Source organism: Pangasianodon hypophthalmus, chromosome 20, assembly GCF_027358585.1.
Source record: "Pangasianodon hypophthalmus isolate fPanHyp1 chromosome 20, fPanHyp1.pri, whole genome shotgun sequence".
Classification (NCBI taxonomy): Eukaryota; Metazoa; Chordata; class Actinopteri; order Siluriformes; family Pangasiidae; genus Pangasianodon; species Pangasianodon hypophthalmus.
Window position 1 is genome coordinate 6,841,803 of NC_069729.1, and position 27,144 is coordinate 6,868,946.

The following is a 27,144-nucleotide window of genomic DNA, read 5'->3' on the forward strand; positions in this document are numbered from 1 at the left end:
TCCTGTGTTCATGCAAGAGCAGACTACAGCAAGATGAGTCAAATCCCATGTCTGCCGAGCACAGAGTAACACCTACCACTTTCAACCAGCCTTTGTGTGTGCTTGGCTTTACACACAGGGCCAACCACAAACCTTCCACACAGTGCTCCATCACAGCCAGGCAGAGGAAAATGAAACGCTCAACTAACCTGCATGTATCCAACAACAGGAAGCTCTGCTGTATGGTGCATATGCATACTGCAATGTGCATGCAGAATTTTACATAGTGGGTATAGGGTGGGAATATAAAGGATCTTATGGCACTGTCTTTTTTTTTTTTTTTTTTTTTACACATTTTGTTTTTGGGAAGTCTGATATGAAGATGATGTGATGAGATGAGGATAAGTATGAGTAGTGGAAAATTAGGAGCACATGGCTACAGAGGGGTGCTGCAGTGCCCTGGGTTTAATTTTTGCAAGCTTAATCAGCAGTGGCTTAATCTTCCACATGTTGTTCATCAGCAAGACACATTCTGTGTAAGTTTTTTTCTTCCAAGAACTGCTGTTTATGCTATTGAGCTGAGATATTCATTGCACAGCTTTACTTGAATACTTTCTGCACAATATCCATACCACCAAAAGAACCAAAAAAATATTTTTCTCTCAAATTCCTGTCTAGGATCATGTTATACAAATATAAAACCATACCTCCTTACACAGTATATAGCTAAATGGTGAGGTTCAAATGCTTTGATTTGATAGAAATTAAATAAAATTTAAACAAATAAACAAAAACATTTGTTTATTCCTAGTCACATTCCTTCCCAGTCTATGTTCATGGAGAAAAAGCCTCCAAAAACACTGCATGGTTAATATCCTCCTGTTTTTATGGAAAATAAATTAGACTGCCAGACTGCTGTGCTCTGGGAGGAATGGCATGTGCTACCTTTTCGCAACCACTTTACCTCAGACAAAATGTAATACTTTCAGGACTGAGTTGGTATATTCTAGAAATCATGTTTCCAGACAAGGTGAAAGATCAAATATCCTCAATTTTATAAGAATAATCACATTTTCTCTGTATCTACATTTTTCCAACTCACATGGGTGAATGTGAATGAATGACTACCAATGGTGCAAAATGTGCCTTGAGTGCTGGGCCTGACCCCAAAGAGGTCCTGGACAGAGTGTGCAGGTTTCAGAATCACAAAACCAGCACAGCTAATCTGAAGGTTCCCATGGTACATTATGTCACCACAACCCAGTTCCATGTTCCAACAATCACAAGGGTGCTCTTTGTCTCACACTGACAGGGACAGTCATGCTCCCAGAGCCCTGGTAGGTGTCTGAGTGCCCCCATCCACCCCATGGGTGGGCCCTAGACAACTAAGGGATTGGTTAGCATCAGTGGATCTGTGTGACACATTTCCATGTTCCCTGTACTCCAGAACACAGATGCTAATAAAGGTTTGCCTTTCTATAGCATCATGAGTGTTTTTGAGATTTTTACAAGAGGCCTTGTCTCCTCTGTTGCCCAGTAGCATCTCCCACCCAGTGCAGACCCACTTTAAATCATGCCCCTACTTGCTACATAACCCCACTGCCCGATGCAGGCCAGGGAGCCATCAAGCCTTGAACTGTCCATCCCACTGACAAGAGAGAATATCAGCCCCTACCATCTATGCCCCTGGCCTGTGGACCACTGTGAACTTAAAAAACTGTAATGCCAAATACCAAGGATCTGCATGCTGGCATTCTTCATGCAGTGGAGCCAATGCAGCGGAACATGGTCTGAACAGACGGTGAAAACAGAGAACAGTTGTTTGCGGCTTACCCACTTTGGCCAGACACTCTTTTCATTGGTGCTGTACTTTGACTGTTGCATGAAGAGCTTCCACCGTCTGGGGCAGAATGGTCCAAATCCCTCTCTCCAACATATCAGTTTTAAGCACAAAGAGGACCACTGGACTGGATCTGGTGCTCCATTTTTTAGAGAGATTAGTCAAAGGGCTGGTGAGGTCTACATATATAGGCACAAATCTACGGTAATATCCCCTCAGCCCCAGGAACTGTCTCACCTCCAGTTTGTACTTGGGTTGTAGGCAGAACACAATCACAGCAGTCTTATCAATATTGGGATGCACCTGCCCATAACCCAAGTGGAAGCCCAGAGGCCATTCATCCACCCAACCGATCCAAACTTTGGTGGGTTTTGAGCTAGAAGTGGAGCAAATTGAGCAAAACTGCTGAGGGTGCCCCTACAGGGACAGACTGATCCAATTGCGCATGGCTCTTCTGATGGCTGGATACTCCTGCTGGCCCTTTGGTGTCAGATTATGGGTTGCCTTCTGGGCCATTCCAGTGAGAAGAGCCTGGACATGGAGCCTCCCTTATTCTTTGGCCAGCCTTCGACCATATCCAGGTACAACCCAGTATCATCCTGGAGTGTCGTCCTGGCAAGAATGGGACCAATTGAGCAGGGGAATCTTCTTTATGCCCATGTTACATTGTTCTTCAAGCAGATCGCTGGTTTTGACACTAGTGTAACAATCTCAGGATGGATTGGATTTCACTGTGGGGTTTCCCTCTGCAGACACTGACTTGAAATGGGTATCCCTGAAAATGGCCTTTTTACTACCAATCACCTTGGCTAAAGGAGTTGGAGAGTTACATGCTCTGATGATAAGCTTGTCTTGCGTGCTTTGTTAGCACTTAGGTGATCTTGTGGTGAAATTCATGATTTCTGCCCAAGATCATACAATCCAATTTTGTGAATCAGTCAACAGACACTACAGTCTTCCCTGAAAGTGAGCCTGCAGAGCATCCATTGCTCTGTGTAGTACATTCTCTACAGTATTATTTAGACCAGATTACAACAACTGGTTGGTGGACATCACCATGGCCTAAAGATGGGCCCAGCCCCTACTGTGGCATGCTATTCTCTGTGATGAGAAGTATCTAGTCCTCATTGGTATTACTTTGAGGCATGCCACTCCAGATAGTGCTGCTGCTACCTGTCACCATGGAACTGGATGGTGAGAAGGTTCCAGGGACAGATGGTGTATGACAGCAGTATTTACTGCAAATACTTTATCATGTTGCTATGTGAGATTTTTTAATGGTCTTGGCATGCACATGCACACAAAACTGGGAAGTGGTGGCTCAGTGGTTAAGGTTTGGGATACTGGTTGGAAGGCTGTGAGTTCATATCCCAGCACTGTCAACCTGCCAGTCTCCTTGAGTAACATCCTTAACTCTCATATGCTAAGTTGTATCCTGTCTCAACTGTAAGTTGCTTTGGATAAAAGTGGCAAGCAAATGAGGAAAATGTAAATGCTTCACACATTGGTTTATTATTATTATTATTATTATTATTTAAAATAAGTATGAATTATGATTTTAATGTTTTGTTATATGGATTAAACAAACTAAAATTATTATTTAAGCTCTATCATAGTCCAATTATTAAGTCATTTACTATAGAGTGATTCACTGGTGCATTAGAATGTTATGTCATCTTTCATAAACAATATGGGTATAAGAGAATGGTTGTGAATGCTCAAAATTGTTCATATGCACAACACAGTTAACAACAACCCAATAACACAATACTTAACATTAAACAGTCAGCTTAGGATTTGTCATAAGGTTTGCCATTTAAGAAAAGATTGACATTCAGTACAGTGCAGGTGCAGTCTTCAAAATGAATTTTTTTTTTTAATAAAAAGTCATACATATTTATGTTTTACACTTAACGTACAAATTTTTCATCTAGCTGCAAGTCTCCCTGATGATGACCTGACCTAGTTTTAGGCCTCTTCAAAACCACAGTGAATAAATATTGTTGCTTTGGAGGGAAAGTCTAAAAGCTGTTTTGGACTGCAGACATGAAACCTCATCATAACTGAACTTTCCCATTTTGAATACATCACTGAAACTTGCTTCAGCTCTTTACAAATGTTGAATTTGTACATATTGGATTTCTGTGTTTATGCCAGGAGAAATTAACTCAAATTATGTAAAAAATAAAATGAACCATGAATGGTGAAATTGTGTCTAATATGAAATGAATAGATGCATGGCATCATCCATAAACATCCTGTTTCTTACAAACAGATGTTTGCAGTGACCAATAAGGTCAAAAACAAAGCCATGTTGTATTTATTATTGTTCACTATATGGATAGGGGTACTCTGACCACTTTGGACTTTTATGCCCAAAGCTCTATTTCATCCTCTTACTGAGGAGGATTTTACAGCTAAGCCAGACACACATGCACACATACACACAAAGGGTCTGTTTGGCTCCCCAGGTCCACTCCAGCTGTAGCCCTGAGTAAAACTACTGTGCATGGGTGTGTGAGGGGAAGCAGTACACACACAGACTTTTTCTCTCCATTCCATTCTGCTCCAGTCATGGTTTTAGCCAATGCCAGCATTTGCAGAGTCCCAGTCCTTGCATTGTATTCCTCCCAGGGATGGTGTAGAAAACTGAGATTAGAGTTTTATTGAGAAAGATGTGTTTCTGAGCACATTTTCCATGTATGTATAGTAGTTTTGAACTTACTTTGATGATTTAACTTACGTTAAGACAAAAACACTCACAATACTCTCCTAATCAATGTGTATATACTGTATGTGTGTATGCCAGTTTTCTTGCCTTTTGGGGGCCCTAAACAATCTGAGCAAGATTTGAATAAGGGCCTTTACCCGAATGATTACTATTGTCACAACAGTCTCCTAAAGTGGGGTTGACATGGTGGCAGAATAAACAACAGCACTGATCTGTGGTACCTCCACAGGATAAACAGAATTAATATACTATTGCACAACTTTCACACTAGATAAAAGTCCCTCCTGCACATCAGGTTTGTATATTTTGAATAAGCATTTGATTAAACATAGGTAATCAGTTGCATTTTATTAAAGAGTTTCTTGTTAGTTATATGGAGTTCATTATACCATAGTACTGATTACAGAGCACAAATGCTTGCATACAATACAGATGAATGTGAATTGATGTGCAATGAGTACAGTGTTAACAAAAAGAAAATTAGCCTCTTTTAAGAAATTTACCCCAGGTATGCTGTGCTGCTGTGCTGCTAAAAAAAAAAAAAAGTTGTGTAAAAACAAAGAATACCAAAAACATAACTTCCTTTGTTCTCATCTCTTTTCCCTTTTCTGCTTTAAGCACTTAATTTCAAGAAATGGACTACGTCCCAAACCACTGCACTGAATAGTATGTCTAAAGAGTATACCATCTGTGGCTGGTAGCCAAAAGAGCAAAATACCCCCAGCCCAAAAATAAATAAATAAAATCATAAAAAAAAAAAAAAAAAAGTACTGATAATGGTGTGGTGTACTGTTTAGACATGTAGACGTGGATGTAGTATGGATTTAAGCCCCAGCCATGGTGGAACACATGAACCGAATTTTTTTCTAGAACTATGTGTGAAATTTTATTGTCAACTTACCCTCATAGGCAACATTTATTAGGGGCTCCCTGGCAGCTGCAGGGCCCTAAGCAGCCGCATATGTCACTCATTAGTTAGAGAAGGCTCTTGATAAAAACATTTGATGAATGAAATGAAATATAAATCTATTGGGATTTGGCACATTCCTGGAAATCATGCTAAATGGCCATCTGTTGCTAACCTCAGATTTTATGAGGATCAACGGCCACTGCTGCATAAAATGCACTAGCATAAACAGCAACAATGTACAAACATTAATTGACATCCTATTAATATGCATGCCAACAGAACTCTGCAGAACAGGTACTTATCTTGCCCTGATGCCTTGCAATAAAGATTTAGAGGGGTAAAAACCCAGCAGGGTTTGCTCTTGCTCTTCTGCATCATTCTGTACCCTTTCCAGCCCCATTTCTATTAAATGTTGTTCAGTAACCACACTGTATCCATAGCTACAAACAGAGGAACAGACAGAGGGTGGGAGGTTGTGGGGTACGGAGTAGAAATCCTGAAAGACTCTGGGGTTTTGGCCATCAAGCAACGAGGAATCCTTCTGTGGCTGGGTAAACTCTATGCAAACACTGTGCAGTATCCTGTGCACTGCTGCAATAAGAAACCAGACAAATCTGTATCAGGGACTCTGCAGACTAAAACCTGTCAGCTGGAAAGAAAGGTATGCACATTCTTGCTACATGTGAACAAAATTATGATCTTTTTATTGTGCTTAGGCTGCTTCTCACACTTCTGAAATGGAAAAAATGATGCAGTGTTAGAGGAAAAATGGAGAGCAGTTTTGCAGTCATTTATATTTAGATTAAGAATCAAACTATGTAAGCAAAACTAATTAATGTTAATGAATGCAAGCAAAATGGTACATAAGTGGGATTCTTTTGAAAACATGGGTCACAAAAGAATTTAAGGCAATATCTGTCTGCATTACACTGGAAAAAGCTGTTGAGGAACAGGGAAAACAACAAGCCACGACTAACACTGTTTTCCAAATGGCATATGTGCAAGCTGCTATTTAATAAAACTATGCTTCCTATGGTTTGTATGCTTCTAAAGGTGCATCCTGTGCACCCTGTAATAATAAACCTTATCAGGAGCACAGTGTGTCATTAAGTACTGTTTTTGTTTATCTTATTCAGGCCGACCCATGGACATCAGGCCGCTTCTCATAATACTGTCTGTGTGTGGGCAAATGCAGGCCATAACTGTAGACACTGATTATGGTGGCTTGCCTCTGCAGATCGACCGATTTCTAGGGGAGCCCACAGTTTTCACCCTCAGGAATCGAGTAGACTCCAGCTGGTCATGGATGGTGAACAACCAGGACTGTTCTGTGAAGTGTGACTGTGCAATTCAGTGGCCCACGGCTTTGTTTTGTGACCACAAAGGCCTGGAGCAGTTTCCTGAAAGTCTTCCCTCAAGAACACAATACCTTTTCCTTCAGGGTAACATGATCACTGGCTTTAACTCTAAAGCCCTTGCCAATACCACCAATTTACGCTGGCTCATTTTGGACCAAAACCAGCTTCTCAGTGAGAGACTTGATGGTAGGTCGCTGTTCAATCTGACTCAATTAGTGAACCTCTTCATGAACCATAACAACTTGACTGAGGTGCCAGCAGGGCTGCCTGGTGGGCTCAAGCAGCTAAGACTGGCTTATAATCAAATTGAGAAAATTGGCCCTGGAGCTTTTGAGAACTTACAGAACCTAACATTGCTTCTGCTTCAAGGCAATCGTCTGAAAACTATTGGAGAAACTGACTTCAAAGGTATGGCCTTAAATTGAGAAAGAGTTTTCACTGCACTGAATTGTAACTTGTCCTTTCCCTTTTATTATCTAGATCAAATCTCTAATAGTTACTGCATCCTTAAAAAATCCATTTGTACCTCCAAAACTGAAATCCCCTGGAAAAAGTGAATTATAACTGTCATAATTATAATACGTAAACATAGGAATCATAGTGTTTTGTCTGTTTGTCATGTTCATCACCAGGCCTTTCAATCCTAAACCTTTTGGACCTCAGTCAGAATGTCCTGGACACTTTCCCGAAGCATCTGCCTCCATCTGTTCAGCAGCTATACCTCTCACACAATGCTATTACGGGCATGGCTGAGGACAGCCTCCAAGGCTTTAACAGACTCTGTTATTTGCGTCTACGCAACAACCAGCTGAAAAACGATGGCCTGACCCCTGGTGTCTTCAACGTGACTTCTCTAGTGGAACTGGATCTCTCCTTCAACCAGCTAACTGAAATCCCATTTGTTCCCACCACCCTGCAGTACCTTTACCTAGAGGTTAACCATATCAGAGGTGGGATAATAAAATGCAGTTCATGAAGTATATTTTGCATTGAATATCCTTTTGGATTGACAATTCTTTTGGCACCTTGTAAAAATTACATCTGTTCTTCAGAAAAAAAGGAGTGGAAAAAAACATTATATCATAGGTAATTTGGGCCCTGATTTGCTAATATCTCACATAAAGAGGCAATTTAATATTCACACACACAGTTAGTGGGTGTGTTGCGAATGATTTACAGGGGAGGTTTGTGCATATACTTTTTTATTTAATTTTATTTGATAGCAGTGGCGAGTTCAGATCTTATAACATCAATTAAAAGCAGTAACATGCTTCAAAAATATGCAAAGAAAACCTTTTCACAGGCTGAATGCTGTTTCAAATATTTAATATAAAACCACAGTAATATTTTAAGAAACTTTCTTGTTATTTTAAGATACTGAAACATATTATAGTTTCAGGAAACTTTTAAAGAAAAAACATTCGCATGCAGCCTATCTGCAGCACCCTCTATATATTAAATATCAACGTTCTGGCACAAGCATACATTGATAGACATTTAATAACACTGAAGTTATTAAACTTTCACTGGAATGCTCTGTATGAGCAACATATGCTCTGTATGAGCAACGTTCTGCAGCAACATATTTTAACCTCTACCGCTACACTATTTGAACAATATTCATACGTAATTAATCATTTTACCTCTATTTTTAACATATTGAACACTGCCCACTTCATGCGTCAAATTTGTTTTGACGTTTCCGTTTTCATGACATATGGTTAGACTTACCAGACTCATGAATCTTCTTCTCATTTCTACAAACACAATCAGGCTTGAAAGTCATGTGGTAGCGCAGCACAGTAATGCAGCTGTTTTCCAAATGACAACACTTTTTCATCTGTAAATTCTTTAGGATACTGTCTACACAGAGACTTTCTATGTTTCGAAAATACCTGTGTTATTGTACCATGTTACTATGACTTGCAAGCCTGATTGTGTCTGCAAAATAGCTCAAAATCTGGTTATTTTTCAGGGGAACTACACTTTCAGCATGCTCAAAAGAAAACATTAATCCAATTTATCATTGTCAGCTGCAGGAAGAGATGCACCACTGAGAACAAGAACAGCTGCTATAGACAATCCTTGACTCTTTCAATGCATCAACTGCAGAAATAATAATAAACACTTTTAGAGAGTGGTCTTAATAGATTATAGATATTTTGCTATCTAAGCAGTCCACTTAACAGTAGAACTCTAAATTAACTTGATTTATTAATCTAAATATGCACTATACACTATACAAGGCCATCTCTTTTCTGAAGAAGTGTCTCTGATATCATTATTTTACACTGGCCAGAACCTGCATTGCCTTCCAGTCTGGTTCTGTTTGATGTCTAAATCTAGTTGTAGTGTTTGGAGGCTGGAAATCAGTAATGGGAAAAATCATGCTGTCACATGCATGATGTAATCTCTGGCGATGTGACATCAACATTTAGACGCGATGGGACCATGAAAATATTATGGAAAATGTGATATGTATGAAGGGAAAGACGGATTTTTTTTCTTGCTGTGAGACACATGAGGTGGGGGTGGGTGGTATGGGGGGGGGGTTAGCTAATGAAATGGGAAGGATGGGGGAGGAGGGAGAAACATCTGGAATCATCTGTGAACACTCCAGAATGACTCTAACAGTGCCAAAAGCACTTTCTGTTCTCACCCTGACTCCTCTTTTCTCAGGAGCATACTGAATGTGACTAGAAGAATCACTACTGCATAACATTTTTTTAAACTGTGGGTGGTTATGATTCAATGCTTTGAACAAGGAAAAGAAACATCCATTTAACCATAGTTCACCAATGTAATTAAAGCATCAATATTTCTTTTTATATAGGACAGTTATTAGGGAGGACCATTTATCCTGGTTTTGTATGGGACAGCTGTTTTAATATTAGAATAAAAAACAGACATTAGCCTAAAAACAGGAAGAACATTTTTAACATTTTGTCCAAACGGGAAACATTTGGTTCCACATATTCTTACTGGCAGGAGGAAAAAATGAGGCTTTATATGCAGCAGAGATGACACAGAATACAATCATCAACAAGACCAAACAGAGATACTGTAACTCTTTGGACATACTTATTGAATGATGTCACAGACAGTCTCCTCACTTTAACAGACATCATTTTTTGGTGTCCAAAATAAACCTTTGCTCCAGGAATATGACTTTCTATTCTCTTTAATACAGCCTTCATACTGAGTAGTAATACCAATACACCTGTAACCCGTTTAATTTAGTCTGGAGAAGTGGAACATTTTCATGTGGTCCAGATGATAACAGCTTGGAAATGACTAATATATATATATATATGGTGTTTTAATACTTATGAAAACAACATTAGGAAATACTGAATAAATTTTATAGCAGAGCTTCCAATACCAGTTTCAATACCGGAGATCCAGTGGTCTTACAGTTTAGTGTATTTCCCCACATATTACTAAGTTTGTAACTTTAACATGTCTGTTGCTAAATTGCAACCCTGCAAACTCTACAAACCATACTATTATATACGAAAATGTTGCTAACTGTGTGATTTATTTGATTGTTTCTTTCCAGAATTTAACGTCAGCAGTCTCTGCAGGACAGTGGGTCTAACATCTTATTCACATATAAAGATATTGCGGCTGGATGGCAATAAGATAAAGTATCATCAGCTACCTCCTGACTGGGTATACTGTCTCCGAATCCTTCAAAATATTTATATCTGACCTGTTCCAACTACTTTTATATCGCCAGTTTCATCTTTGTGCAAAATAAGTCTGTACTATAAATGCTGTAAGACAGTACACCAAAAATTTTGAAAAGAAGATATACAAGATGCTTTTAGACTAGAAATGAAAGTAGTTATCATAAATGATTTCTAATATGTTTAGCTGTCACCTAAATAATAAACATGTTGATCTTTCTTGCACCTTTTTTCTGTTCAGCAGTTTTAATTCAGGTTTAATTTTTGCTGTATGCTATATTTTGTCAGAAAGGTGAAGAGCACGGCTAGGTTTCAGACCTAATTAAATCACATATAGGAAAAACCAAAAGGAGCTGTCATGTCATGCTTTCTCCCTCAAGCCTTAGCATGGCAAAATAGACAAAAATAGATCCAAATTATACATACTTAGTTTGTGCAAGTTGTCAAGTTGTCAAACTCCAAGAGCCAAGATATTATATTGTTGCACAGGGTTGCAAGGTCTTCAGGGCAAAACCACCCCAATGGTTGTCAAACTCCAAGAACTAAGATATTATGGTGGTCCACAGGATTGCCGTTGGGCTGATTTTATCCTGAAGACCAATGGCCATTCAGAACTAGCTCAAAAACTAGCCTAGGGGTCACTAAAAGCACTCCAGTTCCAAAACTCAAAATGTCACCCTCTCATACCCTGTACTAAACTCTAAAATCATGACTACTGTTGCCAGATATATTTACAGAGTAATGCTTTCCCCCAAGCCTTTGCATGTAAAATCGAAAATAGGTCCAAATTATACACACTCAGGTTGTGTAATAAGTTATCAAACTTGATACTCCACAGGCCACTGGTTCTCAGGGTTGCAAGGCCTTTAGGGTAAAACCAATGCATTAGCCATTCAAAACTGGCTCAAACACTAGTGCAAGGTTCAATTAAAGCAGTCCAATTTCAAAAATTAAAATCTGACCCTTCCAAACCATGTATTCTAAAATCATGAATCATGACATCTCCAAATGACATTTACATAGTAATGCTTTTTGCCTCAAGCCTTGGCATTTAGAATTTGAAAAGGGTCCAAAATTATACAAACTTCATTTGTGCAATAATTTATCAAGCTGTCACACTCCAAGATATTATGACAGTGCTCAGGGTTGCCTGGTCTTCAGGGCAAAACCAGCCCAAAGGCCATTCACAAATAGCGTTAAAAAGGGCCAGTAAAAGCAGTCAGATTACAAAACTCAGTATCTGACCCTCCCAAACCCTGTGTTCAGCTCCAAAATCATGACTCACATCACCAAATATATTGCAATATTTACAGAGTAACATCACGCTAGTACTAAAAGAATGAGTAAACTAATCCACTGATGCACAGCAAACGTAGTCACATGTAAAATTTATCTACTATAATTATTTAATATGCATTTACCATAGTTCCAATACCTTACTTCCACTGTTACACCATCGTACGTGTTAATTCACCACATTCCCTACAACCCACATACTGTACATATGTGATAAACTGTGTTTTTACAGCGTGTATTAAAAATACTTCCCGCTTATCTGTTTGGTTTGCAAAGCCTCAATATAATTATTGATATAATTAATCTAATCTAATCTAATCTAACCGCAGACATTTATTGATAGATTGTTGATAAAATGTGAACCATTAAAGGATATTTGAGCTCTGTTTTGCTGGTGAGTTTGAAGCACTATAAAATGATTATAGATGTATCTCAGTGTCCTAAACAAATTGTTAGGACACATGAATCAGTGACAATGTAGACTCATGTCAATGCTGAAATCTGGCCCTTCCCTTCAAACCCATGCCATTGTTTTAATCTACTGGCATTGCCGGTATTCTGATTAAAAAAAAATGTAGCCTACTTTCCTCACTCTTTAAAACTTTCTAATAAGTCATGGATTCAGTAACATTCCATGGCACTGAGACAAGCCCTTTACTCTTGGTTAGTGCCATAGAGACATTGTTTTTGTCTCTAAAGCACAATTCCAGAAACAGAGACTGAGAGCATGTCCCTGGACTCACATTCACCAGAGGAGCATAAACAGAACAGCTGAGAAACCACTAAAAGAAATCAATGCTTCTTTTACCTTTTTTTTTTTTTTTTTTTTTTTTTTGTTTAAATAAATGAACGTAAAAACATTGGTAGAAATCATGAGAAGGATTGAGACTTCACACAACCAGTTTTACTTTGATGAGTTTATTTAGAAGTTATATACAGCAGCATATCTAAGCCCTTTCTCATATAATAAGATCATGTAGGTTGTTTTGGACATCAGTGTTGCTGCCCGGGCCACCATTTTCCCATGGAACTGTGCTGACCTGCTGCGGCGGGTTACTTTTTAATGCTGGGATGAATTTTTTTGCTTACATTAGATTAAATATATCATTATTTTAAAGCCAAAGTGTAGGCTAGAGATTTTTTTAAAGGCAGATAAAAGAGAAAAAGTAAAGGCATTCACTGGTGTCTGAAACAAAGTTGTGTGTAGAAAGTTTGTAAAAAGTATAAAAGTTAAACTACAATATTGATCTTGAGGATTTATATTTTCAGAAAAACAGCAATAGATTGACTATCCGTAAGTGTGGACTCTGTATGAATGGGTTATAAATGGCTTACAGATATATCTGGCAATGGTAGTAATGAGTTTGGAATTTAATATTAAAATTGATATTTGGCTGGTTTTGTCATGCATACCTGGCAACCCTGACTCTGTGGTACCTAAGCCACCTACTGCAATAAACCTCAGTATAAGGCCAAATTGATACCAAGGTCAAGTGTGTGACAAGGCCAAGTGTGTGATAAGTGTGTGTGAAGAAGTAACAGAGTGATGCATTGATTGGTTTTCAGTCACTGACGACATTTCTTGAGGTAATATGCTTCGGCTCCATGATAATATGTGAAAGGCAGCCAGACCTGGAACATTTGGGATCTTTTCCCTGCTAAACCCCAACCTGAGTGCATCATCCTGACAGAAGAACATGCACAGACTCTTTGGGAAGCAACTTCATTCTTTCCAGTCCTGGTCTCATGGATTACACAACAAGGAGTGAGTTCATAAAAACAGGCACTGACACACTTTTAAAGGGGCATGGAGGTATAAAAACATTAATATATTATCAATATTATTAACAGTTATGTGTTAAAACATTCAAATGTTCAAAAATAATACTGATATACTTTTGTCAAGTCATGTAGTATTCCATAGCACAGCAAGCAATCTTTAGTGATACAGCATTTGCAAGTGAGAATTACTAGCCCATAAGAGTGCAGGATATTTTCCTTTCAGTTAAGTTCAGCTAAAGAGTGCACCATTCTCAGTATGGTAAGTATGGAATTCAAAAGATATAGCCTAGATGTTGATTTTTTTTCCATTTCTCATAAAAAATGAATAGGGGTTTGAGATAATCATTGTCGCACTTCTTGGAAGGTGCAGGTCACTAGGGCATGCAGCATTTAGGGCATTTATTCACTCGCTAGTTTCTAGGGTGTTTAGGTGAGATGATTGACTGCAGAAGGGAGATAAATCATAACTGAAAACAGCTCCTGACAAAGAAGCAGGAGGAACCAAAGCATAACCAGGATCATGCTCTAGTGTAGTTCATGACCATGTTTACAGGAAACATATTAGGGAAAAAGAAATAGTACTGATTGTTCTAGAGTGTTGTGAAATATCAAACACTTCTTTTGCATGTACAATGTCACTATTAACCATTACAAACCGATAGTCATTCAATGGCATAACCAGGAATTAATTACCAGTTGATGAGGAAATATAATAAATAAAATCAGCCTGTGATCTGTAAAATTAAATTGAGAAGCATGACGCAGTCATGCATTTTGGGTGGATGTCAGACAAGCATGATGTCATGAATTTGCTGCTTAACCATTTAAGGCATCTAATGTAAAGCAGTCTTGATATTATAAATAACATGGCCATAAAATTCTATAAAGTAAATGCTAGTAACAGGGGGAAAATGACATTTGATCTAATAAAACCTGATCTACCCTTCTTTTTCTCCTCTTACAGTAAATCCTCCAGTACTTCATCGATGGTAACTTCGATATCCCTGAGCTCATAGTGTAACTAGCTAGCTAGTAGCTTTCAAGTAGAAATGGAGAAAATCCATGATTCTGATTGGTTAATTCTGTTTCTTACCATAGCCGCTAGTAGCCAATAAAAGCTGATTAATCATTCTAAGAGACACGTTCATTTGATATCTGAGGAAGTCAGCTGTGGAGGAATCATAATTATAACATAATTTTATAGTAATAACAGTAATTCAGCGCATACAGGTTACATAATCAGTTGCGCTTTATGTGTTTGTTATGTTAACCACTTTTATGTTAACCAAGCATTTGGGACTGTCGTAAAATATTTCAGGGGAGGTTTAAATCCGAAATCGGTGCCTCTGTTTGCAATATCAGTCTCAGACCTATCATGGTTTCAGCCATGGTACCTGTGTGTAAAGTTAGCTAATCAACTTAGATACTGTTAGTAATGTATAAAATCTTGACCGTTATGGTTTGGCTACTGTTAAAAAAAATAGCTGACACTATAACAATGCATCATCTCACAGCTTCAGGGTCAGCAGTTTGATCATGAACTGTCTTTTCAGAGTTTTCCATGTTCTCTCTGTGTCCATGTGGGTTTCCTCGGGGTTCTCGCACATCCAAAAACATGCTGGTAGGTGGATTGGCTATGCCAAAATTGCCGCTAGGTGTGAATGTGCGTGAACATGGTGCCCTGTAATGGACTACAGTCCCATCCAGGATGTTCCCAACCCATGGCTCCGGTGTTCTCAGGATAATCCACCGATCCTGACCAGGATAAAGCAGTTGAAGGTGAATGAATGAATAATGGATGAATGAATGAATGAAAATTGAGACTTCACTGTTACAAGTGTGAGCTTGTTTGCTATCAGTTAGCTAATGTTAGTGATGTTAGGTACACTGTCTTGTAGAGCTGAAGAAAGTTAGCTTTCATAGAATTGCCGGGATATGTGGATATTCAGCTTCCTACCAGTAACTGGGAAACTGGCTATACTGGCTGATTAGACAGCTATCGGAAATACAGTCAATAAACGTCCCCTCCAAAGTCGTTGTAGTATTTTTTCTGCTTCCAGGATGCATCATCATAAGGAAGGTTTTCAAACCAGGAAATCTTGCTCTAGAGACAGCAGCATCATTGATATAACAGACAAGTAACCATGTTTATGACAGATGTAGCAATGGTTTATTTTTATGGTATTATTTTAGCTCAAGGGTCCCTTTAAAATGTAAAATTTTAATCAAAGAATTTTATGAGGTCTCAGCACAGAAGTTGTGTTTGTTCTATTAATGTTAGTGCTTTTTTTTTTTTTAATTTCCAGTAAATTACTACTGAGTCACTCTCTCAGTGTCACGAGTACATATTTCACTTGGCTTGTTTGACTACTAAGCATTGTTTGACTTCTTAATGATTTATGGGATACTAATAAGTTATTTTTGTTTGTCTGTTTTTATTTCAGTAAATAAATTGGCCTGAAGGGAGCCTAACTCCCTGTTGACTGGATTGATATACAGCCTTGTGGTGGTAAAGTCATCACAAAGGTATGAGACAGATTCTTATCGCAGATGTAACAGGAAGCTTGGGAAGTGTTTCTGACAGGAGATTGCAGCATTCTCCAAAGGTGCCATTATAGTATAAAAATCTCTCTGCTATCATGTATATCAGTCAACATTTTTTTAACTGGTACTCATGGTATTTCATCAGTATTACAGGCAAATGCTATTCTTGCTATAATGCTATAAGCTGATACAAATGCAACTTCTAAGGCCGAACTGCCACACAGTGTAACAGCCTAATCTTGATTTAATTGATTCTGATTTGTACCACTGTTGGCTTTCTCCCCAGCAGGGGATGACTTGTTTTGTTGCTGACTTAGACACATTCAACACCCAGAGAAGGTTGTAAAATTTGTGTGGTTAATTGTGTCATATCTCCAGGGCGGAGAAGGTGCTTGTTTAGCAGAACTTAATGAAACTCAGTCTGGATGCATGTAACAGACCTCCATGACAGACATAAGTCTTTACAGTGTTTATTATGCCATATAACTTGGACACCCAGAATGGACTTTTTTTTTTTTTGGATTTTTTTTTTTTCTTCTTTTAGACAATGCTTATCAACACTCTGTTGACTTCAGGTTTGTGAAGTAAGCAAAAGCTATAATTTATGATACTTCTTTATTCTTTTTTTTATTATGGGTGGTACAAAGAAACAAGATTAGCTGTCTGGTCAAGCCTAAATTTGCTGTTAGGAGATAAAACAAAGCAGCTGTGGAAGACAGATCTTCACACTGCTTTTGGAAATGATAATGTGCAAGGGCATAATTGTTATAAGGATGAGGAAACTTTCAAATTAGAAGTCCTGAACAGGGACTGAAAAATCTGACAAATGTGAAATGACCCAAGACTACCTATATATAACAGTATCAGAGCACATCCTAGTTTAGGAAAACCCATTGGATGTCTCTGTGGCTGACTTGGCAAATCCAGTTTTAGGATTTAGGATTGTTCTGCCAATGACATACTTTGACACGTCAACTTTAAGATAAATATATTTCACCACAACAACATGGACATGTTTTTTAATTTAACCTAGGCTATCTTCCTGCAAAGATCATGTTGGATAAGTAGCCAGTTTATCAAAAGCACTAGTTAAAAGCATTCTGCTAAAGATGTCTAAAGCATTGTTAGTTGTCATACTTTGATCAAGTTGTTGGACAGTTATGTGTTGTAGCATAATGGACACAAGCTTAATCAATTCATTTTGTTACCAGGTACTGTGAAAATGTCAGAATGGAGTCTTTAAATACAAATTTCCTCATTTTTCCCCTTTACACCCTGTTGCTTTAAAAAAAAATCATCATATTTCAGCTCAGGACAGCCTGTAGTTTTCAGAACTGTATATAGTAGAAAATGTCAAAATGTCAGAAGAAAGGTTAGTCCATATTATCTTATGTTGCATGTTACTTCAGTCTATAATTGTCTGTTAACTTTTTATCTATTGCTGAATTTTTAAAAAAAATACTAAATTTCATTCACTTTATTTTTTTATTGCTTGACCCATTTTCTGATTTGAATATTTGCACGAACCAAGTGCTGCGATTAATGGCATCATTCCTGGGTGAAGAACAAGCCCGGCTGCTGGTTTCATAATATTTGTTAACAAGAAGGTTATTTCATTGTTTGCTTCCTGTTATCACTGTGGAAGATGGCCATATCTCGACATCTGTAAAGCAGACAGACAGAATGTGTTTGTGTGTGGGTATACTGTACATGGTGTGCACATGTGCAGCACGTATACATGCATGCATGTGTTTGCTCACTTTGTACTTCTGTTTCGCAGTCTGTACAAAGTGTTATGCTTTGTAGAATTAGTTAATGTGAGCCACATACCACTGGGGACACACCCTTGCACATTTGTAACAATTTGCACAGTCAAGTTTGTTCAATACAAACTTGTATAAAAAGAGTGAGGAAGGTTAAATTTCAGAGCAGTGATACCTTGCAGTGATATCTTGATTTCATGTGATGAAATCCAACAACAAGGTTCTTTTGACAAGGTTAGTTTTGCACATATACATGTGATTGTTTTGCTCTTAAGCCAAGTTAGAAGCCTGTGTTTCATTATTATCATCTGCCAAACACAGATTCAATCCATTAGACATTATTAATTACAAGAGAACAACAATGTCAAACTGACTGTTCTAAAATATATTCACACTGATTCTGATTTATGGTTAATATCACTGAGTCATTGAGTTTCTTTATTTCTTTATTTAGTTCTTTATTTATTTCCTGCATGTCAGTAATGAGTTTTAAAATGTAAATTAACCCCTAAAGCTCTCAGCCTATTAATCTATTGTTCATTTTAAAGCATATTTTAAGTAACTATTATGGATTTTTTCAGTTACTAAAGTGAGTCTACTAGGAAAGGGATGTAATTAGAGTATGTGTATAGGGGAGTGTATGAATGCAAGTCTTGGGAGTTTAAGGGGTTAATAATGAAATAAATGCTCAAATGTTAGTCATTGTTATTAGAAAAAGAATTTGCAAGGACTGCTTATTGTCTTGACAGAGTTGCCAGACCAGATTTACAGGACGTGCACTTGTTTTAATGCATGGGTTACAGCTTGAAGGTACTTTCTGTGCTTAGTACTTGATTACTTGATTAGTGCAAAATACAGAATTAAAATGTAATGCACACTTGGCTGTATTTTCGTAAAGATTCATTGCTTTCTGGAATTGGTGCTTCATAAACTATACTCCCCCACTGAGTATAATAATTGTCAAAGTAGTCTTACAAACTTTCTAAAATTGTCACACCCAGTGCACAAATTTAGAGGTGAGCTTAGTGAAAATCTCCACCTACGTGATCTAGTGTGGTTAGTGGTGAGACCCTAACAAAGTTATACTCAGCTTCCTGTTATTTTAAGTGGCTCAGCTTCGTTTCAGCCAGGGAGTGGTTAGTTATATCCCAAGGGAACATGTTGAACTGTCATCAAGAGACAGAATCAGGCCCACCCTTGCCACAATATAAAGATCAGTTCTAGACTTTATAACAATGTCTCTTTTGTTTTGGCTGTTATAGTGCTTTGAGTTTAGCAACATTAAGCAAAAATCGGTGGCTCCCAGCTAGCTGGAAATTATGACTGGATCAGCAGCAGATAGATAATTGCAATCACTAAAACTGAACAATGGTTGAGAATGGCTTGGGATTTTACTCTAGGAATTCCTCAAGCACAGGAACATATAAAAATACAAGATACATTTATGCATGATATATGGAGTATATTTCCATATTTCCAGATAAACGTGCATCACTTTAATAATAACATCATGGGCTTAATTACTTACTAATCATGTGTTGAAACAATGGTGAGAGGTTCGCAAACAACAATGTAGTTTGATGCAGGGGAAGGATTTAGTTACTGTTTTGAATACACTGCAATTAAAACACAGTAATTTAACATATTTCTATTGCCCATATACAAAAACACCTCCCGCCTCCCAGTAGGGGGATTGGCTAAGACAAAATTGCCTCTAGCTGGGAAGGAGTGTATGAATGTGTATGTGCATGGTGCCCTGCAAACAACTGGCGTCCCACCCAGGGTGTATTCCTGCTTTACACCCAATGTTCCTGGGATAGGCTCTGCATCCAGGTGCTTAATGAAAGTGAGCTAGTGCATATATACTCACCGTCCACTTTAGTAGGAACACCTATACACTCGCAGATTTATGCAGTTATCCAATCAGTCAAACATGTGGCAGCAGCACAATGCATAAATTCAGGCAGATAAGGTCAAGAGGTCAAGAGCCTCAGTTAATATTCTCACCAAACACCAGAATGTGACTTTAACCGTGGCATGGTTGTTGGTACCAAATGGGCTGGTTTGAGTATTTCATAACCTGCTGATCTTCTGGGATTTTCACACACAACAGTCTCTAGAATTTACACAAAATGGTGTGAAAAACAAACAAAAAAAAATCCTGTGTGTGCAGGGTTTGCAGGCTGAAACACTTCGTCAAGTGTATCGGTGAGTTTATCTTTTCCATATGGGACCGCAGTTGGGCAACTTGGAAATCAAATTAGGAAAAATAAATGCATAACGTTAAAAAACTGCATCATTGTACTAGAAACCAGATGATAGAGCTGATCATGCTTACGTTTATTCCCCATTCCTAAAGCAACTCTGTGGAGTACATGAGTGCATGTGTTCTCCTAATCAGCTGCATTGAAAACTGCATGACAATGTTCAGCATTTGGAAATCAACTCCAAACCTTCAGCTGCCGGCTGAAGTAAGAATGAGGCTATGCACACAGAAAAGAGCTCATGCAGTAAGTGCCCTTATTACAGTCAGGCACAATCATGCCATCTTTCAGAGTTTGTGGAACCCAAAGCAAGCCAGCCTTCCAAGATTCTGTGGTATCACTGGCCAACTTAAATAAAAGACACATGAAGCTTATTGAAAAATTGGCCAAGTATCCATGTGACACAGCAAAACAGAACACATAATGAATGTCTGAACATGAGAAATCCAACCCTTGCATTTTTCAGCTTTACACACACACACACACACACACACACACACACACACACATTGATTAACCCCCAACATACCCGGGGGAAGGAGATGAGAACATATCCTCTTTTTGAGGGATGGGCATTTAGACTAGGGCACTTTCTTCAAGGGTGGGAGAGGGAGCGAGCGAGCGAGAGAGAGAGAGAGAGAGAGAGAGACAGAGCGAGAGAGAGCGAGGGATAGGGTGAGGCAGCACAGCTGACCTTCAGAGGGAAAAGCAAGGAAGCAGAGACCCAATAGGCAGCCTGCTTAACGGAGGAGAGCAAAGTGTGGTAGAACAAGGTAGAAGAAAGAGAAAGAAACAAGTCAAAAAGAAGCCTTCAGTGAGAGAGAAAGGACTTCAGAGGGCAGTACCAACAACAAGTAAGATGTATTCTGTTTCGTTCAGAAACTGATAGTAGGGGGTAAAACATCAGGTAAACATGCTACCTGGGAAAAGGTAGGCACTTGGCATGTAATAGTGCAAGCACAGTGCTGCTCTGTTTCTTTAGAAACCCTCCAAATGGTACCCTCTTCCATGTTATTTCCATTTTGCATGTTCAGTAAGAATTTTTACGGACACCAGTCCTGCTTAATCTAATGATTATTTATTAATATAAGTGCATGTATTGTTGTGTTTATGCTTTATATTCTATGCTATTTAGTCATGTATTCGTGGAAGTTCAGGAAAACAAGTCCTAATTTGCCTAACACAGGGGTGTGCATACACCCAACTCTTTCTGCACTTTTCAAAAGCAGCTCTTCTGAAAATGGAATTAAAAGTTCTTGTTTTTTGTAGAGTAGCCTACAGATCTTCTACAAGCTTCCTGACATCATTTACGTAGATGTTCTCAAGCTGTTAGGAACTTCAGCATATTCATTCTTTGTTCATAGCATCACAATTTTTCAATGTGTTTCATATCCTTTTTTGGGCAAGTCAGGAAAGTGAACAACAGAAACTATTTTTCATTTCATTTCAGACGCATTGCCGTAGTACTTAACAGGAGCTGCTGAAGGTGGTTCTCATCTGTAGATCTAATTTTCACCTGTCAAACTTTTCCTTGCCAAGGTTTGGTCTTTGATCTTTGGAAAAATACCTATAAGGGGCCCAACATTCAATATCACAGTGACAAACAGGAGTGCACATTCCATTGTTTGAATATCAGAAGTGCCACATTTGTTATGAATAATCTGACCTAGAAAGAGTTGAATGCAAACCTTCATTCTGTGGTACAGATGGTATTTCGTGCTTATGTAACATTCTTAAGAAGAACAAAGTCTCCTGGCAGTAATTTGGATTATAAAATAGGATCTGAAAGCCTGTAATGACGCTTGAATAGTCCATAGAGGAAAATCTGTTGAGTCTCTCATCTCTTGTAAGCCTCTAATTTCTGACAACAATATTATTGTAGACTTCTGAAGTAAGGGCATTTGCAAAAGCACAAACACTAGTGAGAATTGGACATGAATTCAGATTTATTTATAGTGTCTAACAAACATTTTTCCTCCTTAAATAATATATTTGTTGCATATAGTCAAACACAGGTTTACTTAAGCTAATCTCATATACATACAAAAACCTTCTCAGTACCCTATGAAGTTTCTAAATCATTTTGCAGCCAGTCGTGATGATAGGCTGCAAATATTCACAGGACATGAGGTTGTTTAATGCAAGACTTGTAACATCAGACAGTTTGCATAGCTATTTTGTCTTATTACATTGTGCTAATGAAGAATTATGACAGCACTGAGAACTTACAGGATTTCACCAACTTAGCTCTTGCATGACAGCTACTTTTTGTTGGGACCCACCCAAAGCAAGCATGCAGCTGACTTAATAAACAAACCCACATTTTCCCAGGATTCCTTGCTTCCCAGACTCCTCCCCTACTTTCTGATATCCTTGATTAGACAGCTGTCACTCAGCCAGATGGCTGCATTCCAACATCTGTTTGTGATCAGGGCCCATGCTACATGTCTCAGGCTGATCTATGGGCTTTCTTATGTAATTAATAATATTTCATAAATATATGAAAGACATATTTGAGCTCAGGCTAGCCTGAAATTCGAGACCTAAGATTTTTGTGGCTGGGTCATAATTTCCATCTTTCCCCAAACAACATGACTTTGGGACTCTAACATGCAATACAATGTCTCATTCTATCCTGAATCCACTCACTAGTGAAATATTATCAAGAGATATTACACTATAACATGTAACTTGTGTGTGTGTTTGCATGTCTTTGCCAAACATCCTTTAAAACTGAAAACAGCTGTCGTGTGCTTAACCACATCCACGGGGAGCTAAATTAATAAGGATAAACTTGACATATGTTTTGTAAAACCATTCCATATGGAATTTTGTTTAACAATTGCTTATTGTGGTGATTCCTGTGGTTGCTCTGGTTAAAAGCTAATCTATTAATAATGTAATGATGTACCATGTGATACTGGTATATCTCCTTACTGCAAGCTATTATGGTGCAGAGAACATACTCCAGTTAAGGGTTATCCAGTGTTTAAGCGGAACAACAGAAGCATATTGTACATAGTTTATGCATAGTTTAATCCAGAGCAAGGAAAATGGCCTCCATATTTTGCTTTACTAAATGTCTCTCCTACGAATAAACATAAAAGTGTCAGTTCATGATAACTAATCAGTGACAATTTACTGCTTGAGAACTATTATTAACCAAGTAGGATGTATAACAACCCTAAAGAATATCAGTTGCACACAATTTTTCTGTGCAGAAAAGGTAAATGATGATGGATGGCTCACTTCTTGGCATGATTATGCATACCTCCACTGATACAGGGGTATCTCATTTCCACATGTTGCCCACGGGAGGCATCAACCTTTGAAGTTGTGCTCCCTTCGTCAGTCTGTGTATCAGATGTTCGGTGAATGCAGAAGCAGACTGCCGTAGCAATTTTATGACCACTGGTCGCAGGTTTCCTGCAGCATCTCCAGGGACTTTGTTATTCTCTGTTTCTCTCATTTAGTGTCAGCCTGTCTCTGTCTCTGGTTATGCCTTACACAAATGGGTCTTTATTTGAAGCTATGCACCCAGAGACGAGAGTGAGCAACCTGGAAAATCTAGTGCGGGGTTGTTTATTTAAGAGCGTGTAAAAGTCTGAGTGTGGTGATGCATGTCTGCAATGCTTTAACAACCTTAACAGCATCAAGGGAACATTTACACTTGTCTCTTTTGCCTGGTATGTGCATACGACTGGGTTTTGTTTGTCACGACTAATAAATGGTAGTCGATATGAATTACATAACCATAGCCTAGTGAGTGCCAAAAAATCTATAACAATCCCTAATGTTATTATAAAAATATATTTGGACGAATTGGCCTGGCTTTGTGTGGTGAATATTTGTAATGGCATGTTCTTTTTTATCTGCAACCTCCATCACCTTTTGAGATATGATCAAATATCACAGATTAAATTGTTAGTTATTTATCTCCAAGTTAGGAAGGATGTGTAACATAATGCTGATACTGTGCAATCTTTCCTTCCCTCTTTTAACTTAGGACGATGAAGGCTGAGCTAGGATACTGCTCTCTACTTCTTCTTCTCCTTACCATAGATGTTTGGGGACAGCAGTCCAGACCCCGACCTCGACCAAAACCTCCCACCACCAGGAGGCCTCCCAAGAAAGAGCCAGAACCCAAGGAGCCCACTGACTTTCCTCCTGTTATCATTGGTCCACCTTCTTCTTTCCCAGACTGCCCAAGGGAATGCCTGTGCCCCGCTTCCTTCCCAAATGCCTTGTACTGTGAGAACCGAAACCTCCGCAAGGTCCCGGTCATCCCACCTCGCACCCACTATCTCTACTTGCAGAACAACTACATTGATTCAGTGACTGCAGACCCCTTTAACAATGCCACAGAACTCAAGTGGGTAAACCTAGGGAATAACCGCATTCGGTCTATAGAGAAACAAGTGTTCCAGAAGCTCCCAAACCTGCTGCATCTATATATGCAGAGGAACCTTTTAAAGGAAGTCCCAAGCAATCTGCCTGCTGGCTTGGAGCAACTACGACTCAGTCGTAATCAGATCTCAAAGATTGCTCCTGGAGCTTTCAACAAGATGAAGGACCTTGCTCTCCTGGACTTGCACCATAACAAGATCAGCGACAGCAACCTGGCCAAGAATATCTTTAAAGATCTTAAGAACCTTGTACAGCTTAACCTGGCTCACAACATCCTGAGGAAGATGCCTGCAAATATACCCAACAGCATTTCCCAGTTGTTCTTGGACAAGAACAACATTGAGGAAATTCCCCAGAACTATTTTAAGGACTTCTCGAACCTAGCCTTTGTTAGACTTAACTACAACCAATTGACTGACAAGGGCCTCCCAAAGATGGTATTCAATATTAGCACACTGCTGGATTTACACTTGGCACACAACAATCTGACTAGTGTTCCATTTTTCAACTCTCACCTGGAGCATCTACACCTTAACAACAACAATATCGAGAGTAAGTTTCATTTGCACTTTTTGCAATACCATCAATCATCCTGCTTTTTAAATTTCAATGAAACTATAATTAAACACCATTGTATTCTTCTTCTAGGAATCAACGGAACAGAGATCTGTCCCTTTACACCCTTTACACTGAGTGAGGATGTAAATGATCCAGACCACGTGCCCAGGCTGAGGTACTTGCGGCTAGATGGTAACCATTTGACCCCGCCCATCCCATTGGACGTCATCATGTGCTTTAGACATCTCCACTCAATAGTGATATAGAGGACATCTGAAATTTTCTCTATGCACAGTGCTCCTGTTCACTTGACAGTACTGACTGAATTAACAGTACTATGGGAAACGCAAAGAAATAGCAATAGACGGTTGCTTGATAGCTTCAGGAATGTTTGTCTGAGCTTTGAAAAGCATATTTATTAAACTTCAAATAGGAACAACTGCTTTGAGCATGTCTGCATTAAAGGTACACATTTGATGTTATGTTCTTGTGATGCAACAGTATTAACTACAATTAAATATCTATGAAATGAAGGTGGATTAACAGACATGCAGTTTTTAATCTACATTGTAGTTATGAATAATGTACTGAAACAGATAAACTGCTAGTTAGATCACTAACCACTTAGGAACACCTGTACACCTGCTTATTCATGCAGTTATCCAATCGGTCAATCATGTGGTAGCAGCACAATGCGTAAAGTCGTGCAGATACAGATCAAGCTTCTGTTAGTGTTCATGGAACATCAGAATGGGGAAATGTGATCACAGTGACTTTGTGGCATGTTTAGTTGGTTTGAGAATTTCTCCAAAAAAAAAAAAAACTCCAGTGAGTGGCTGGAAATTCTGTGGGTGGAAATGCCTTGTTGATGCGAGAGGTCAGAGGAGAATGGCTAGAGTGTTTAGAGCTAACAGGAAGGCTATGGTAATTCAAATAACCACTCGTTACAACTGTGGTGAACAGAAAGGCATCTCAGAATGTGCAACATGTAGAATTTTGAGGTAGATGGGCTATAATGGCAGAAGACCACATCAGATTCCACTCCTGTCAGCCAAGAACAGGAATGTGAGGCTACAAGCTCACATAAACAGACCAGCTGAAGTTTTTTCCTGTTTTTGACTGACAGGAGTGGAACCTGATTGCTGTTCTGTAGCCCAACTGCCTCAAGTTGGCGTGTTATATATTCTGAGATGCTTTTCTGCTCACCACGGTTGTAAAAAGTGGTTATGAGAGTTACTATAGACTTTCAATTCAAACCAGTCTGGCCATTCTCTAACTGATTGGCTGATTGGACAATTACATGAATGAACAGGGGTACAGGTGTTCCTATCACAGTCACCAGTAGGACTAATAAAAGGAATATAGTCACATTAAAAGATGAAGAAATGGAACTGGGAACAACGTGACTACCATGTAATTTGAACTGTGCTTAATGTGCCTATGATTAAGGTAATGTAAAAATAATAATAATAGTAATAATTTCTTGTTGTCACTTGCCTTTTTGCATCTTCTGAGCATAAATAAAACCTGTTCTTAACTATGAGGTTCTCCCTCAACAATTACTTGTATATGTTCATTCTGTGGTTCTATAAAGAGAATGGTGGGTGGGGAAAAAATTCAAAGGCTCTGAATACATAAAGGACCTAAGAGGACCTTAGAGAACAAAAAGTTGTCCTAGAGATAACCTCTATATAACCTGTCATGGAGTCTGTACTTTTTACTGGCACCCTGTGTTTATTTAGATAAAGTTCACGTTCCTTTTCAAAAGCACATAAAACTTATAACCTAGTGAGTTTATGGTTCAAATGTATGTAATTATAGATGAAGTCATTATAGATTATTAGACCCTTCGTTATTTCTTTACATATAGAAGAGTTAATATTGATTAATATTAATGAAAAGAGAGATAATGTCTATACAAGGTGATTTTAAATAAGACATATAAATAAGACAATTGGTATCTTTATGTAGAAACTTATGTAGGGCCATACAGAGCCTGCGTACAGATGTTTACCATTGCCAT

The 27,144-nt window shown here is 38.5% G+C and overlaps 2 protein-coding genes across 3 annotated transcripts; both read left to right on the forward strand.

Annotated features, from left to right (window-relative positions):
• Positions 1-5,812: 5,812 nt before the first annotated feature.
• On the forward strand, positions 5,813-10,732 carry zgc:113307 (uncharacterized protein LOC553753 homolog). Its single transcript, XM_026935647.3, has 4 exons — positions 5,813-6,121; positions 6,597-7,226; positions 7,451-7,768; positions 10,378-10,732. Exons 2-4 carry the CDS (start codon positions 6,605-6,607, stop codon positions 10,527-10,529), a joined length of 1,092 nt encoding a protein of 363 aa, XP_026791448.3. The 5' UTR covers positions 5,813-6,121; positions 6,597-6,604; the 3' UTR covers positions 10,530-10,732.
• A 7,266-nt stretch (positions 10,733-17,998) lies between these two features.
• prelp (proline/arginine-rich end leucine-rich repeat protein) lies at positions 17,999-26,680 on the forward strand. 2 transcript variants are annotated; one of them, XM_034314084.2, is made up of 3 exons: positions 17,999-18,126; positions 24,163-25,115; positions 25,212-26,680. In XM_034314084.2, exons 1-3 carry the CDS (start codon positions 18,095-18,097, stop codon positions 25,385-25,387), a joined length of 1,161 nt encoding a protein of 386 aa, XP_034169975.1. In that variant the 5' UTR covers positions 17,999-18,094; the 3' UTR covers positions 25,388-26,680. The 2 variants fall into 2 exon arrangements, with proteins under 2 accessions (XP_034169975.1, XP_026791447.1); XM_026935646.3 differs by lacking the exon at positions 17,999-18,126 and adding an exon at positions 20,787-21,010.
• Positions 26,681-27,144: the final 464 nt, after the last annotated feature.

Coding starts and splice junctions, on each gene's coding strand:
- prelp (XM_034314084.2), top strand. CDS start 18,095: ATGAAATCCAACAACAAGGTTCTTTTGACAAG. Junction 18,127..24,162: donor AACAAGGTTCTTTTGACAAG/GTTAGTTTTGCA, acceptor CTTTTAACTTAG/GACGATGAAGGCTGAGCTAG. Junction 25,116..25,211: donor TAACAACAACAATATCGAGA/GTAAGTTTCATT, acceptor TTCTTCTTCTAG/GAATCAACGGAACAGAGATC.
- zgc:113307 (XM_026935647.3), top strand. CDS start 6,605: ATGGACATCAGGCCGCTTCTCATAATACTGTCTGTGTGTGGGCAAATG. Junction 7,227..7,450: donor TGGAGAAACTGACTTCAAAG/GTATGGCCTTAA, acceptor GTTCATCACCAG/GCCTTTCAATCCTAAACCTT. Junction 7,769..10,377: donor AGAGGTTAACCATATCAGAG/GTGGGATAATAA, acceptor GTTTCTTTCCAG/AATTTAACGTCAGCAGTCTC.